The sequence below is a fragment of the Anopheles darlingi genome, chromosome 2 (genome assembly GCF_943734745.1).
Source record: "Anopheles darlingi chromosome 2, idAnoDarlMG_H_01, whole genome shotgun sequence".
NCBI lineage: Eukaryota > Metazoa > Arthropoda > Insecta > Diptera > Culicidae > Anopheles > Anopheles darlingi.
Window position 1 is genome coordinate 81,158,557 of NC_064874.1, and position 14,830 is coordinate 81,173,386.

At 48.6% G+C, this 14,830-nt stretch overlaps 1 protein-coding gene and 2 non-coding genes across 3 annotated transcripts in view; 1 reads left to right on the forward strand and 2 right to left on the reverse strand.

Annotated features, from left to right (window-relative positions):
- The window catches only part of LOC125949833 (tRNA-dihydrouridine(16/17) synthase [NAD(P)(+)]-like), a 71,891-nt gene that overhangs the window by 4,326 nt on the left and 52,735 nt on the right, over nucleotides 1-14,830 (reverse strand). The window contains exon 3 of the mRNA XM_049677245.1: nucleotides 1-540. This exon is cut by the window's left edge and continues 50 nt beyond it. Within this exon, the coding sequence (XP_049533202.1) occupies nucleotides 1-304 (304 nt within the window). The 5' untranslated portion in view covers nucleotides 305-540. The remainder of the gene's footprint in view (nucleotides 541-14,830) is intronic.
- Trnak-cuu (transfer RNA lysine (anticodon CUU)) lies at nucleotides 8,058-8,130 on the reverse strand. Its single transcript has one exon. It is a non-coding gene; the product is annotated as a tRNA-Lys (tRNA).
- Nucleotides 8,560-8,632, forward strand: Trnak-cuu (transfer RNA lysine (anticodon CUU)). Its single transcript has one exon. It is a non-coding gene; the product is annotated as a tRNA-Lys (tRNA).

Below are 14,830 nucleotides of genomic sequence, written 5' to 3' on the forward strand. Positions count from 1 at the left end.
GATACTTGGGATCCTTCGAGAAACAGCTGCTGTGGAACATGGGCGAGTAGCAGAGCTGGGCTCCGTGGCGGCGGCTAAGCAACCGCCAGGCGAGCTCACTCGCATCCACCATCGGTGCTACCACATAACGGGGTGACCCGAGAATTTTTTCGTAAAACTCAAACCCGGTTAGTTTGCGATTGTTCATGGTGTCCTTGTCCGTGTCCGCATCCGTTGCGACCATTGGTGTTGCTAGAGAGCGCTGCTCCATCTCCCTTCCCGTCAAAGGTTTCGTTGGTGTGTTTCCTTCAACACTTGTTACCATGGCCGCTGGTATTGCTGCTATTGTGAACAGCTCTACCAATCCAAGGTACGGGAATCACGGTACACGGTTCTGGCACTCGAGATGATCAGAGCCACAGTTACGCCAGTTGACGGCAAACTTCCGTATTGTTTCGTTGTTTCGTATCGCCACCAAATTGACGAAGGTCACGATGCTGGTTGCTGCCTGTCCAGCTGTCCGTTCGTCTGTTAGTCGTGTCCCGCAAACGCACCTTCATTCTGCAAGAGAAGAAACGCAAAAATGGTTAGATGGGTGAGGTGGTGATGAGGGTTTAATTAAAACTGACTCCTGTATAAATCTCGACAGCTGTTTGGCAAAAATACCAAATCAAACCTAATGCCACCTTTCCAATAATTGCTTTGATAGTGTGTCTCTGCTGTTGACTACTATCGAACAACGCATGTACTACGCACGAGCCTCGACCATTCTTATCCAAAATCCCATCGCTGGTTACTAGATGGTGCCGAGCAAATTACTGGCGTATGGTATGATCCACACTTTCCTCTTCATCCTTTCCACTTTGCTAGACTATGGGGACCTCCTCTTTCTTGCTGGCTACCCCAGGACATCATCCACCACAGGGAGAAAGATGTGAGAGCGATTGCGATGGCGATTTCGTTGGCCATTCCTTTGCGCCTTGAACGCCTCGCTTCCTAGCTCTGTTTGCTGCACCTTTCGCGCTGACTAACCCGATGTGTCATCGCATAAAGCGCCATAATCTTCGGTGGACTTCGTCTTTTCTTCCGATTTCGTGCTCTCGCGCACAACTGCTCCCCACAATCTAGGGACCGGAAACTGATGGCACGTGCTGTGGTATGTAGACCGGAAGGATGGAAGGTCGAACGGATGGACGGACGGACTTTATGTTTATGTAGCGTCGCTTCGGTATCGTGTTACTAGTGCTAGTGGTGGCACGATATGCCGAGAAGAGCCATGCAATGGTGAGCAAAGGCAGGCATTACAGCCTTTACCCCCTTTCTTCCTACAAAGAAGGTGTCGGGTTTATCTCGGATCATCGGATGGTGCCTCACACCGAAGCAAAGACTGATAGCACTAGCTCTCTTACCGTTGGTCGGTACTATGTCTGCGTTCGTTCGTTTCGACTCCATTCGGGACGTCCATTGAGTGAAACGCAAAGAAAGGTTAAATTAATCCATGGCTATCTTAGTGGGGGCAGGGGGTTGTGTACCACACCACGAAACAAGCGAGAAGACTTGTCCTCGGCTAACCGGATCACGCAAAACATGAAAAGAAGAAGGAGCAAAGGCGGATTCGATCCACTGCTTCGCTTGTCCTTCCCTTCTTTGATGAGCATCTATTTGCATGAGATTCACGCAGCCTCGGGGACCAGTACGGGGTTTAGAAATGTGTTTGTATGTCCTCTGGTCGCGGATGGAAGTGAAAATGATTTTGAATAATGAGTTTGCTTTCCAATTGACGTAATTGGACCTTTTGCTTAATCCTACCAGAAGATTGCTCACTGGACAGTGCCGAGCAGAGCTGAAGGGTGGTGAATTATGGAAACCATAAAAATGAAACACGTTCTGGAGCGTCCTGGTACTGGTCCTACGGCCACCGAACGGCACGCAGAAGACATTGCTGATGATGGCACGGATATGTCGGCAAACGCCAGGGCCACGGCAAAAAAAAAAACAACAATAAAAGCGGAAATACGCTCCAACATAAGCAATTAGTCCTCGAACTCATTTCGATACTTTGCCGCGACACTTGCTGCTGCTGCTGCTGCTGCTGCTGCTTGTTCCCTTCTTTCTGTGATAAAAGCCACCACCGGAACCCATTTGGCACGGCACACTTTGAACTCATGGCCAATGGCAAGGTCCGGCCCCGTGGGGGCCTGCGTGTCTGCGTTTTCTTTTCCCCAAAAGAAACGACGACGAAACATTTGACCCGAACCGTGGCACCGTGCCTGGCAACGTGCCAAAGCGTGGCATCGAGGTCAGCCAATGCAGCATTCATTAGTCCCCGTGCATGTGTGTGTGTTGTGTGTTGTTCCTCATGGTGCCCCTTCCGTTTCATGGCCTACCGAGGTCGACAGTAGCCAATTGCTTGTTGCAGGAATGCAGTGCACGGAGTAACCGTGCCTACTGCTCCGGGAAATGATTGGGGCGCGTACTTCACACATACACGGTTCGTTCATTGAGCCACGTGCGTGAAATGGGATCGGCTTCTGGCTCGGCCCTGTGATACCGAGGGTTGTTCCGAGGCGGAAAGTGGGAGAGGGTTGAAAATAAAATAAAATAAAACGAGCAAACCGATGGAAAAGCGAACAGCAACGCCATAACCATAAACCGCATATGGAGCACTAAGGACGGAGCACCAAACCCGCTCCGCTTCGTTGGCAATCGGAATGTCCTCGAGTCCCTCAATCAGTGACCCTTTTTGGTGCGAACATTAGGATGACCACTTCGCCACACCTGCAGGATGATGTTGCAGAGAATTTTACTGGAAACAGCGGGGATATTCTTGTGAACAACGTGTCCGTTCTAGAACCTCTTGCTCTTCTTTAGCTTAATCATCATCCATTACGAGGGCGAGTTTGTCGGGAGCTAAAAATAATCAAAATTCTTCAGCCAAAAAAAAGCCGTGTCTCGATGCTCGTTGACATACCTCGCGTCGAGGGGGCACTTCAACAGGGAGTACACTGGCAGCGCAGCTCCAGCGGCAACCGTCACCAGCCGAGCGCATCGAAAAGTTTATCTTTTGGGCACAATTTAAGGAATGAATACAAATTATGGCCAAAGTTGTCTCCTTTTTTTCGCGTCTCTTCTTTTGTTCCCTGCAGCTCACGCCAGATGATCTGTATTCAGTCGTGCTTCAGCCAAGGCCATGAGCACTATGCTACCAACGGTAGACTTCGAGGTTTGAGGGGAAAGTAGCAGCAGCACCAGCAGTAGCAGCAGGAGCGATGTTGTGTCGCCGGTTGAATGTTAAATGAAAGGCGACATGATGAGGTGGTCCCCGGGGAAATCTGTGTGCACGAGATGCCCCGCGTCGCCGTCCCAGGATGGATTGAGATCGAGAAAAACACAAACCGATCCCACACCCCACCGGTAGGCCGTCGTATACGTTCGTACTGGAGAGAGGCTGTGGTGATGATGATGATGGCTTCTACTGTACGCCTCCTAGGGTAAAATGTGAGGGCAGGATTTAGAAACGAATTTTGGAGACACCGGTGTCCACACCAGCACCTGCTGAACGGCGTTTCTACGGGGTGATAACGTAGTTCAGCTTCACTGTGCATTGTGATCTAAACTCATGCACCAGCGGCCATTTCTTTAAACACCTCGGCAGTACCGTTGTTCAACGAGAGCTTTCCTGCCAAGCCATTCCGTTGAACAGAGAACCACAAAATCAGTTGCAGGACAAACAAACAGTTCATGTCAAAAGCACGAAATTCGGATTTGCACGATGAACCTGCTCGTCCTTCTGGTGGTGCTCGAGCTATGTTTATCCATCATCGGTGCTAAAATGAACCGCGGAACGACACCGGTATTGAAGCCTATTTGCCTGACGGCCATTATGACGCCATTCGATGGACCTCATTTCAACGATGCCTCTTGCCGTTGCCCAGCTGGGTCTGCAGAGTGCTGCAATCGTCTACGGTTTGATCAACAAGGCTGTACACCAGCATCCGATGCTTCCTGTGATGGCGAAATATTTTCAGTCGAAATATTCAAACCTTCGTACCGTACTGATGGTTGTCCCCTCAATCGTGTTTGATGATGAATTGCCGACCCGCCGTTCTTTGTATTCGTGGGGAAAGTGAATGATATCTTAAGCCAGATTTGGGACCCTTTTTCTCGACTCAAAAGACTCCAAAAAGTACAAGAGGCAAAAAAAACCGAAGAAGGGAAATATTATCTTTCGATTCCAGCCCAAGAGCCCGGTCTTTCGGCTTCTTGTGGCTTCTTTCGGCACGATGGTAGAATCCTGCCAAAGGCAACGCAGCGCATTGACCAACACCGGGAATATGCCAATCCCCCACCCTCCGGGCTGGGACCATCGGGATTCAATAAATAATCTTTAACTGGCATGTAATAATGCATGCCCGTCAGCCCGTGACCGCTTCCGTTACATTCAACGCCCAACTCGCTCCATAACGCGAAGAATGCCTCTCTCTGGTCTAGCATTCGCTTTATGGCTTGGCACCAGGCGTGGCTTGTCTTCGGCTTTCTTCATGACCGCAACATCATCGCCCATCGCCGTCTGCACAAACACGTAAACATCCGATAAAAGGAAATCCTTTGCCGCTGAGCGTCCACCACGCTGCCTTCTTTCCACCGTCGCCCGTGGTTTCTCATCTCGTGGCATCTCTGGCTCCGGATGGTGCGTCGGTCGGCCTTCCGATCCATCATCCTTCTGCTCAACCATTCAGCCAGCTATCACGCTGGAGACGCAGCCGTTAGTGACCGTTAAAGGCGATGCACGTTGGAAAAACTTTTACTTCCCTTCGATCGTTGCCCCTTCGGAAAACTCGCTAATTTTCTTTCATTCATCGCGTGTTTTTAGCCAGAAGTCGAGAAGCCTTCCGAAAAAAAAAAAAACATTCCTTCCGCCAATCGCCAATGAAGTGATGAACAAATTGAAAAAGGATCACTCGGAAACAGGAAACCAGGAATTAGGGCTAGCGAGGCGTGTATGTGTTTGAGGAGTCCGGAGAACTAATACGGTCACAAATGGCATGGAATGGCTCGGCAGAACGCCAAGTTCCACGTCACAAGATTTATCTGCTCAATACTTCAGGAAGGTTTTTCCTTTTTTGATTGAAAGAAAATGGACCGATTCAGAAACATTTCTACCCACTTCGAACATCACGCGACAGTTTGGTGGAATTCTGTGAAGTGGACCGAAAAAAATATTTGTGATCGACGTACCTACGGCCGACGGTTTTCTCTTATTCGACGCACTAAAGACTCGACCAGAGAGCAAACTGATAACCTTGTGCATTACAAAGTCAACCACGAGCACTTTAAAGCCGGCCACAACCGTTGCGTTTTCGTCCCCGTGACACCGTGTAGTGCTCAATCTTGGTAAAAGTGTCAACAAATCGGAAATAAAATCATTTCCAGCAGACAAACTTTGCTCGGTCCGTTCACGCCACCACGGGAAGTGGGTTTTTTTTATTCTGTTTGAAAATGCGAACCGAAACCACAACCATGCAAACTCAACCCTGCGTCAACGGCGTATGGAACGGTACGGGAAAAGACCGGAAGTTTCCAATTTTACCGTGCGCGTATACGATGGGGCAGGGGTGACCGGTGCTCCCTCCAGTGTCAATGTTGCTCTAGCGAGAGAATAACAGTAGAAACACAGCACAAGGACAGGAACACACACACACACACACGAGGGCCTGGTTCATCATCGACCATTCACTCCCTTCCCAATGGCCGGCAGCTTCATCGTTTCACCATCACACACCGTCGATGACCATCGATCCGGATTGAGAAAGGTTTTTTTTTGTTGCTGCTGAGAGCCCCAGAATTGAGCCCAACTTACCGGGTCCGACATCTATTGACGGATGGTACCAGTGGTCCCCCCTCCAATTCGACGGTCCTTGCGAAGTCGGGATCTATCGTTTGGAAAAGGCGCCAAAGAGGATTCGTTTCCTCGCGTTATACTCGGGCACTACGGTGGGTGGTTCGGATTTAAGCCGGCTCAACCTTCCCGTGTGTCCGTCGATGAAGCTCAAATTGAAAATTGGTAACCGGAAAAGCCTCCGTCGCGTTGCGATAAAAACGGGACCCCTTTCCCGTGGCAAACTCTTCTAAAGCGATTACAATAAATAACACGAGAAAGCCGTCGGCGTTATTGGATCGGGCCGGAATCGGGACGTCCGCGATTGTCCGTTGGGGGGAATCCGTGGGCTTAAGCGTTACGCGCCCGGCTTATCACGCGAACGGAGGGTCCGTTCATGATGCTACCCATCGATAGACCGAACCTTAAAGGTATCCTCTGACCCTGGGATTGGAAAGATTGAACATAGGGCTGCTGCAAACTATAGCAATCGTGTACGGATTCGCGGTCCGCTTCAGGCCGCGCTGAATCGTACGACGACGGAAGTGGCTTTTCATGTTCACACAACAGGCAACACACGCACACCCTGGCAGCACGAAACCGGACGGACAGGCGCTGGACGGATGCGTGTTTCCGGATGCCTTTGTTCGGGGTTCTCTCTCTCTCTCTCCCCCTCATGGATGAAAAGTTGGCTCATCAATTGGCAGAGCTCGAACTGTCTGTGTGCGTGTGTGTGTGTGTGTGTGTGTATGCGCCTAGAGGTCCACCCGTGTTTTGTGAAACCCGAAGGATGCGCTGGGGGGAGTAGCTTGACATTGGAAGCAGACAATGGAAACGAATGAACAAAATCATAAAAAAAACGTACGACGAGTATTCTTTCTCCATACATGTGCTCGCGCGTGTGCTCGAAAGTTTTGATCTGGCCGATGAAGTGGCACTTGACGCTTTCTGTGTCCCTTTTTTCGAGAGTTTTGCCACTTCGCTACCACCTCAAACATCACAATATTTGTCTTGGCGAACCGTGACGAGATACTACTTTGTTTTTGGATGGACGAGGGACGAGACCATCGCCGGCATGGACGACACACGCCTAATGCCGGACAAACAACACGAAGGCAAACACGATTTGTCATCACGGAGAAGGGATCCCATCTTGATCGAGTGGTTTGAGAGGTGCGTTCGTCTCCGGCTCTCCGGCGTCCATGGTGGTCATAGGAAATTAATTTAAAGTATTCTATTTCCCGTTTCTCGCCGGTTTGCGGTCGGAATAGCAAGTAGTTCGATCGCGCTGCCACAGCCACCGCCACCGTGTTTCGGATGTTGTTGGCCACAGCGAAGAGGGCCTTTTTCCAATAAATCATCCCGCCATCCGGAGGGCTGATGCGTGGTTTGCGTGGCTTGGAAATGGTTGCAACGTGACTACGCGGTCACCCCACCGTTTCCGTCATTCAAATACAGCAACCAGCATACTTTCATCATCGTCATCGTCATCGTCATCATCGGCCAGGCGCGTGTGTGCGTGACGAGCTTCTAGCTTCTTTAGGCATCTGCAGAGAAACGCTCTATCAGTGACGCATGCTATCTGGGATCCGTGTTTTGCCGGGCAGGAAAGAGAAAAGATAGAATAGTAGAAAATCCATCATAAAAACACCCACTAAAGCGTAATGTGGCTGTGGAAATACGAGCACCGCATCACAGCAATCAAACGCGCCCCCTGCCACGTCTCCGTGGTCGTTGGTCTATTTTTGGCCGTTCGGTGCTTGAGCGGTGCTTCTGCCTACATCCGTGAATCTCGGTAGTTGCTTACCGGGGGAAATGCGCGTATAAAACACGCGATGAGATGACAAGGACAAATCTAGCCGCTAGGGCTCCATCCCCACGCCCCTTCCGGTCAATTGATCAAACCTCTTTCAATGTGTCTGCCTCAGTGAAGGTTCGAAATCATAAAAAAAATATGATGGATGAGAGTGATGGTCGAGCCCCCAAAGGATGGATGCTGGGGGTGGTAAGAAGAGGACACTCCATGTGCACAAACAGTTGTACAAGAGTATTTTCTCGCCACCAAAGCATGAGCAACCCCCGTTCGAATTAGACGATATGAGATTTATGTTTTTTAAATTTTAACTTATTACCTGTAAAAATCATTACCTCACGCGAAATTACTTTCACACCCCCCAAAAGACATGATATTTTCTTAGCGCGCCCAACGTGGGGCTCGAACCCACGACCCTGAGATTAAGAGTCTCATGCTCTACCGACTGAGCTAGCCGGGCTGGTGAATGTTGTTTCAAAGAAGTATTTTTTAAATTGATTTAGTATGCTGTATGCTGCACAATCATAATAACGCCATACGAGGGAACACATCGCCCAAACATCAATATTTTAATGGTGGATCTTTGACGGTCGCGACTTTCTATGACCCGAAAGGTTTTCCGCCAAATTTGATCAAATTAATGCTTCTATAGTTAGATCAATAACTAGTGTATGATTCTCTATTGTTTGCCATTTACAAAGTTTGCTTTATATGGTCGCTCATCTTCAACTTCTTTGATCGTCCATAAGAGTTTATAATTAATAATCATGATTTGTAATCACCTAACCTAGATTGCAATCAGCATGAACTTGACGCTGACAACATCCCACGCGCAAGCAAAATCCAAGTTAGTAACACTTTTTTTTAGTTACAAAATTAATACATAACAGCCCGGCTAGCTCAGTCGGTAGAGCATGAGACTCTTAATCTCAGGGTCGTGGGTTCGAGCCCCACGTTGGGCGCGAATTGAAAGACGTCTTTTTGTGTAGGCGACTTATCTATCGTATTGAAGGTAATTGTAAAGCCACTATATAGATTATATTCCAGTTAACTAATTTAAGTAAGTAACATCTTGCTTTAAGGCGTAGCGCAGCCTTGCCCGCCTAGAAAAAAGAGGACAATTAAGACATTTCGGAATGCATTGATTTTTACATAAAACACATACATCGAATGTCGGTTGTTACACCACTTTTTGATTCGATGGCCCTCTTTCGTTTTTGTTACAAATATCGTGATGGATCAAAGAATTTACAGCAATACTTTGTGAAAACGATGCATAACCAAACCAAACGATGCTGGCTGGCAATCCAGTAGCGTATTTCTTATCGGTTTCAGCCAGCAAACAGTGCTCCTCGGACAGAAATTCTCTGGCGTGATGTATAAATTAATTGGTGGTGCCTTGGGACACCTTCCGATCGGTTGGACCAATCGATAGCGCTTTGCGTATCATTAATAATGCGCTAACCACCCCCGACCCCCCTTCCCCCCTACAGCTTTGCCACAGGTCGTCAACATACTAGTGCGTTCCCCTGAGACGAGTCCAATGAGGAGTTGATCCCGATGGCCGTAGCTTGACAGCGAGAAATGAACAGCGAGCGAACCAACCGGAGCCATACACGGTCGGACTATTGTGTTTGCTCAAAATGCTACAAATTCGTTGCTGATGGCAGTTCGTTCGTTGGTTCGTACGTTTCACCGTACGCTTAGCGCAGTTCACATTTCGCGACATCGAATGACACTTTTCGCCGAGATTGGCGGCTACATTGGCGGCACTTTGCTCGATTTGGCTTCGCTCGTTGTGCTTAACCGTTCGCCTTTGCTGAAAGCCACAGCCCCAAATGGTAATTGGATTCTGGGTTCGATCAATCAATCAATCTATCATCATCAATTTGCTGTCGACCGATGTCTGACGATTATGTTATGCTCGTCGTTATAGGAGAAATCGGCGGGCGGGGTGGAGCTGTGTGCACGCGCGCGGCCTGGATAAGCCCGCCACATGATGGAAGATGATGGCTTTAAGGTTTCATCATCTCATCATCTGCGCCGATGATGCCGCTCGAAGCGCGGAATGCCCATTTAATGTAAATCATTTTTGAAAACCCAGATGAGGAGGTGAAGCTAAAATTCATTTCCCTTTTCCATTTCCCGAACATTCTGCTTAGCAGCAGCAATAGATTCGCGTCTGCACTGGAATGTTTTTAATGTCAAACGAGCCCGGTAGGTACTAGGTACGTTGTCAACGGGGATGATAAATGGTTTTATGCTTACGGAGAACATTGCCTCCGCTCTGCCAGGGTCAGCGTTAGGTCTCATCGATAACGCTGAGGACATTGATAAATTAATTACAACAGAGACAAAGCAGCCGGCCTTGCTCCTGCTGCTGCTGTTGCTGCTGCTGCTGTTTCTGTTGCTGGACACGACGACTAGCGAATCTTCAAGATCCTAGAAGCAACAAGGGAGCGACGCCCATGTTTTGTGGTTTTCAAAATTCGTGCCCAACCCTCCTATAGAGAGACAGATAGGGACCTCCGATGGCGCGTGTCGCAGCAATTAATTTTACAGTTTTGTGCTGATCCGGAAGTTCGCCATTTTGCACAGCATCACCACCATTCGCTGCAAGGGTCAGAGAGCGAACACCGTCCGGCATCCACGCTATTGGAGTGGAACATTTTTGGGGCCGGTTGGCGATGGAGGTACCACGATACGGGCTTTGCGGTGGCCATAAAATGCACTTATCGGCAGTAAATTCTTTATTCCTCCATCTATTTCCGGCAGCTGTTGCGCCGACCATGGTTGCCATGCTGTGCCGCTTGGGACACTTTACACATTTCCCATATATCTATATATGCACAGGCAGCGCTCGGTTCCATTCTGTGAAGCATAGGCAAATAACACGCATATGCTAGCATAAACCATTCTAACCAGCTTAAACTAGAAACTCGTTTGTAACCCAACAGAATGGCGAAGCTTTTTGTGCGGAAGCGTTACTCGAGGGCCTTGGAACCACCTAGACAGAATGACGGCACAATGCAATTAGGAACTTGTTTCCTGTTTTTTTTAGTGAACATTAACGTGTACCATAACCGCGGTTGCCACGAAATAGTCAGTCGGTGGCCGTTGCGTTGGAACAGATTCTTCAAAACAAAACTAATTCCAAGTACCATCCTCCCATGGTAGCAGCAATTTGCAAAGTCCCTGCACTAACAAGATGCAAGCTTTATTTCCCGTACCACTTGCCCCACTTGGTCGGTTTGTTTGAAGTTTCTTTTCCTTGAAAGTGTTTTCTGCCAGAAAGACCAATCGTACGAGTGTGACGCTGGAAGGCTTTAACCAATCCTTGTTTATTATGGAACTATACTAAGCCAGTTTATACCATCCGACCACGGAAGCGCATAGGAAAAAGCAAACGGAAAGCAGATGATTGAATCCATGCCGAAGCAGAAAGAGAACATACCATTTACATAACAATAACCAGACAATCCGCACAGCAAAGTGTCCAGCGTCGACCCCGGCCGACAAGCTTGCCCATTCCTTGCCCGAGCACATTCCTTGTTTCTGCCGCTGTTGCTGCCTTCTGTTGGGGTACTGTGCACTCCGACCCCAAACACTCAAATAGACAATTTTGTGCTTTGAAGCCGTGGCTAACTTGAGTGAGATGAGGCCGCTAGTAAGAGTGAGAGAGAAGGAGAGATGCCTCTGCCGAGCGTCAAGTGAAATTCCTCGAAAAAGGCAATCCCCGTAACACCGTAAGCATCCGGGCGAGGTGATGCCCTAGACGACCCCAGGGCGACCGAAATGGTCGGTAGTTTGGGCACTTGGTGTACCAGTTGGATGAGGGGGCTTTTTGCGGAAAACCTCTGGCCGCCATCCCGCCGTCCTGCCGTCTACCGAAACCGGCTCGGCGGTACTAGGAAACAGAAGTGTGAAACAGTGTGGCCGGAACTGTAATTGGTTGCTTCCTTGAGGCGGCTGACGACGGGTAACGAGAAGGAGCGAGTGCTAGGAACGATGGTTCTCAATCAAGAGACGACGAGTCAGTCTCAAGTGGGGCGTCCTCAAAGAGAAAAAGCGGAGAGCGCTTGGCATGCGACTGCCTGAAAATTGTAGAGTTGATTGCCGTGGCCTTGAAGCTCTGGCAAGAGAAGTTGATAAGCGGAGTGCTTAAAACAAATCACACCGTGATTCTCGGTAACGATCGCTCTGAGTAGCACGGGAATTTGAATAAGTTAACGTAAGTTAAATACGATCCTAATGAATTTGCTGTACAATCACGCCCTTGATCTCTGGATGGGCTCGACCTCAAAGTGGTGCGACCGGGCGCGATTTATGGCCGCGTCAGTTCGACTGCAAATGCATTAAATTTGATTATGATTATCGTAATGCGCCAATCATATATATTTCACTTTGGCACACAATGTACACCACCCAAACCACACCGCTGACCCTGGCCGAGCTGGCGGTCTCATCACGTAATGAAAATTAGTTGGAAACCCGTGATTTGTTGCTAATACGTATGGCTAATTAGCGGCGACGGGAGCACGGGGCTCAAATACAAATAATTCCGCAGCAGGGTGCATGTTTCTGTATCCTCTTGGTTTGTTGGTTTCTATTTTCCAGCATCCAGCATATGGTGCTGGTGGTAGCATTGCTAGCCCACTGCGCCATGCATGTTCTGCGCCTGACCGTACTGCTCTGGAGATATACCCTACATACCAGGCCCAAATGAATGGTTTTTATGGTTGAAAGTTAAATTGCAATTAGCACCGGACCTGGCCCGGTGTGCACCACCTGATAGCACCACCCCACACTGCGTGTTGCAGAACAAGAGCTCTGCATCTGCAAAACTAATCCGCACAACCCAAATCCAATGCTATTGGGCTGGCTTCTTTGGTGTACCACCGCTTTGCAGATGCTGTCCCAGAGACTGATGCTAAAGTGGTTTTAAATGGGATGCGGGGATGGGGTTCAACCACTCCAGACACGTGGTATCGAAAAATTGAAATTCAATATATTATGAAGAGACCCGGCAACCGGCAACCGGACTGCCCCTTTTCGGGTTGCCCTATAGCTGTTCTTGATCGTTTCGTTGAGCGCATGGGTAACCAAACGCTGTTTCTGATGTGAAACGTTCGAGCTAAAATTTCGTTGCCCACTTCCGGTGGGATTGAAGGATCAGTTCCGAAAACCACAACAAAAAACGACAATGTAAAGTCTGACGTGAGACAACACCATCAGGCTCTCGCCTGTCGTATGTTTCGAGCAAAAGTAATCAAAACTCGTGCGGTCACTTGGTCAGCCTGGGAAAGGGATGACAGTATTTCTTTAATCGAATTCCTATTCGCAACGGCGATGCTACATTTGGGGCTATTTGGAGGAGGGTCGTGAGGCGTGGAAAACCCTCGAAACGCCATCGAAAGTTATCCTCACAGTAGCTGCTGGTCATAGGGGCAACACTCGTGCCGATTGTGCATGGCATGCCCTACGTTGTAGCAGCAAATTGCTTATCGTAAACGATTTCTAGCACCGCTCAGTGGCCATCTCTCGCATCCGGACTACTTTGTTATCCACTTGACTGCTCTTTTGGAACGGAATTTCAAACGATTGAAGCGCAGTTTAGTGAGAGCTAAAGAAGTGCACATATTAACTGCGACTGCCATTTCCATCGGTCGTTTTTTGTCCGACTCGCAACAAAACCGAATACGGAAACTATCCATCCATCGGTGAACTGAATGGGCCATAGTTAACCCGAGCGATGCTAGTGAAAACGGAAGATAAACGGTCGAAGAACTGCTCACCTCGCGCAACACAGTGGCAAGTAAGTTTCTGATCGATAAAGCTGCAATGCCAATTGGCAGGCGGGCTGATTGGGGCCGCTCAGCGCTCTTGTGCTGTAGTGTTCGGATCGGGTGGCCTTTTTACAGCCTCACCAGACTACCATCATCATCAGGCAGCCAGTACTGGGGACTACCATAAACCAGCTTCCGGTTGATTGCTGAAATGTGCAGCAATTGTAGCGTAAATTTGCTCGATACGCTCCACGACTGCTACTGCGTTTGCAGTTCTTTTCTGGAGCACTTTGGCTTCCAGTCGATCGGATAATTGATGGTAGCACAGCTAGCAGTGGCGCTCGAGCGGCAGCGAATAGTTCAACGAGAAACGTATGGCCCAATCGCCTTTTTTCCTGACGATAGGGATAGCAGCGGAGCGCGCCAAGAAGTCACCGTTAATGGTTTGTGCTGGCTATTAGTAACAACCCTGTCGGGAAATCAATGCAGCCCTAGGTGCTTCCTTGGAACGCTTGGAATGAAACCAGACGAATAGCCGGTTAACGATGCCAAAGACCCAACCCGAAAGCAATTTCGGAAGATGAGTTTGATTAAGCTTAGATTTCAAGTATAAGTCACGAGATTTCAAATTTACCCCGGTAAATGGTATGATTTATGCGAATAGAACTCGATACTGACACGTCAAAGATTACTTCGTTTCGAGCGTTTCAAGCAACTTTTCCTTGGCCTCCTGTGATGGTTTTGAACGCGCGGGGGGCCACAAGTACAATGCGTTGAATCAAGCGACACTTCAGTCTCCGGTGTGCCTTGGCGGTGTCGCGAGAGACACTTGAATCGAATTGCTGAGTTATCTAAATTTCTGCGATTCCCTGCATCGTAGTAGGAGAGGAGAAAAGGAGCCAGCAAGCAATCATTTGGCAAGAAGTAATTTATTCGACACAAATCGATCGGAAGATGAGATAAGAATTCCCTCCCGGTTCCACTAACAGACCGTCGACGTTTTTTTTGCCTCCACCACCTCGATTGGAACAGGTTGTTCGTGTGGCAGCAAAGAAATAAAAGAAGGATTTAAATGAGGCGGTACTGGGGCGAACATCAGCCGTCTACATCACCAGACGCCTCCTTCGATCGATACCGAGGACTGATGCTCGCGAGGGGAAATTAATTAAAGAAGGCAGTGGTCGTTTCACGAATTTACTTTGCAAAACTCGGAAACCAAATTACAAAAACACATACTGGTTTGAAACGGACCAAATGGGGACCAGAATATCGATCCGTCAAGTCTCATAACTTTGATTTGTAAACTTATTTATATTTGTTTTCATTATGATAAATTGCCCCGCAAAAAATTACTGATTCTTGCTGATATACAAA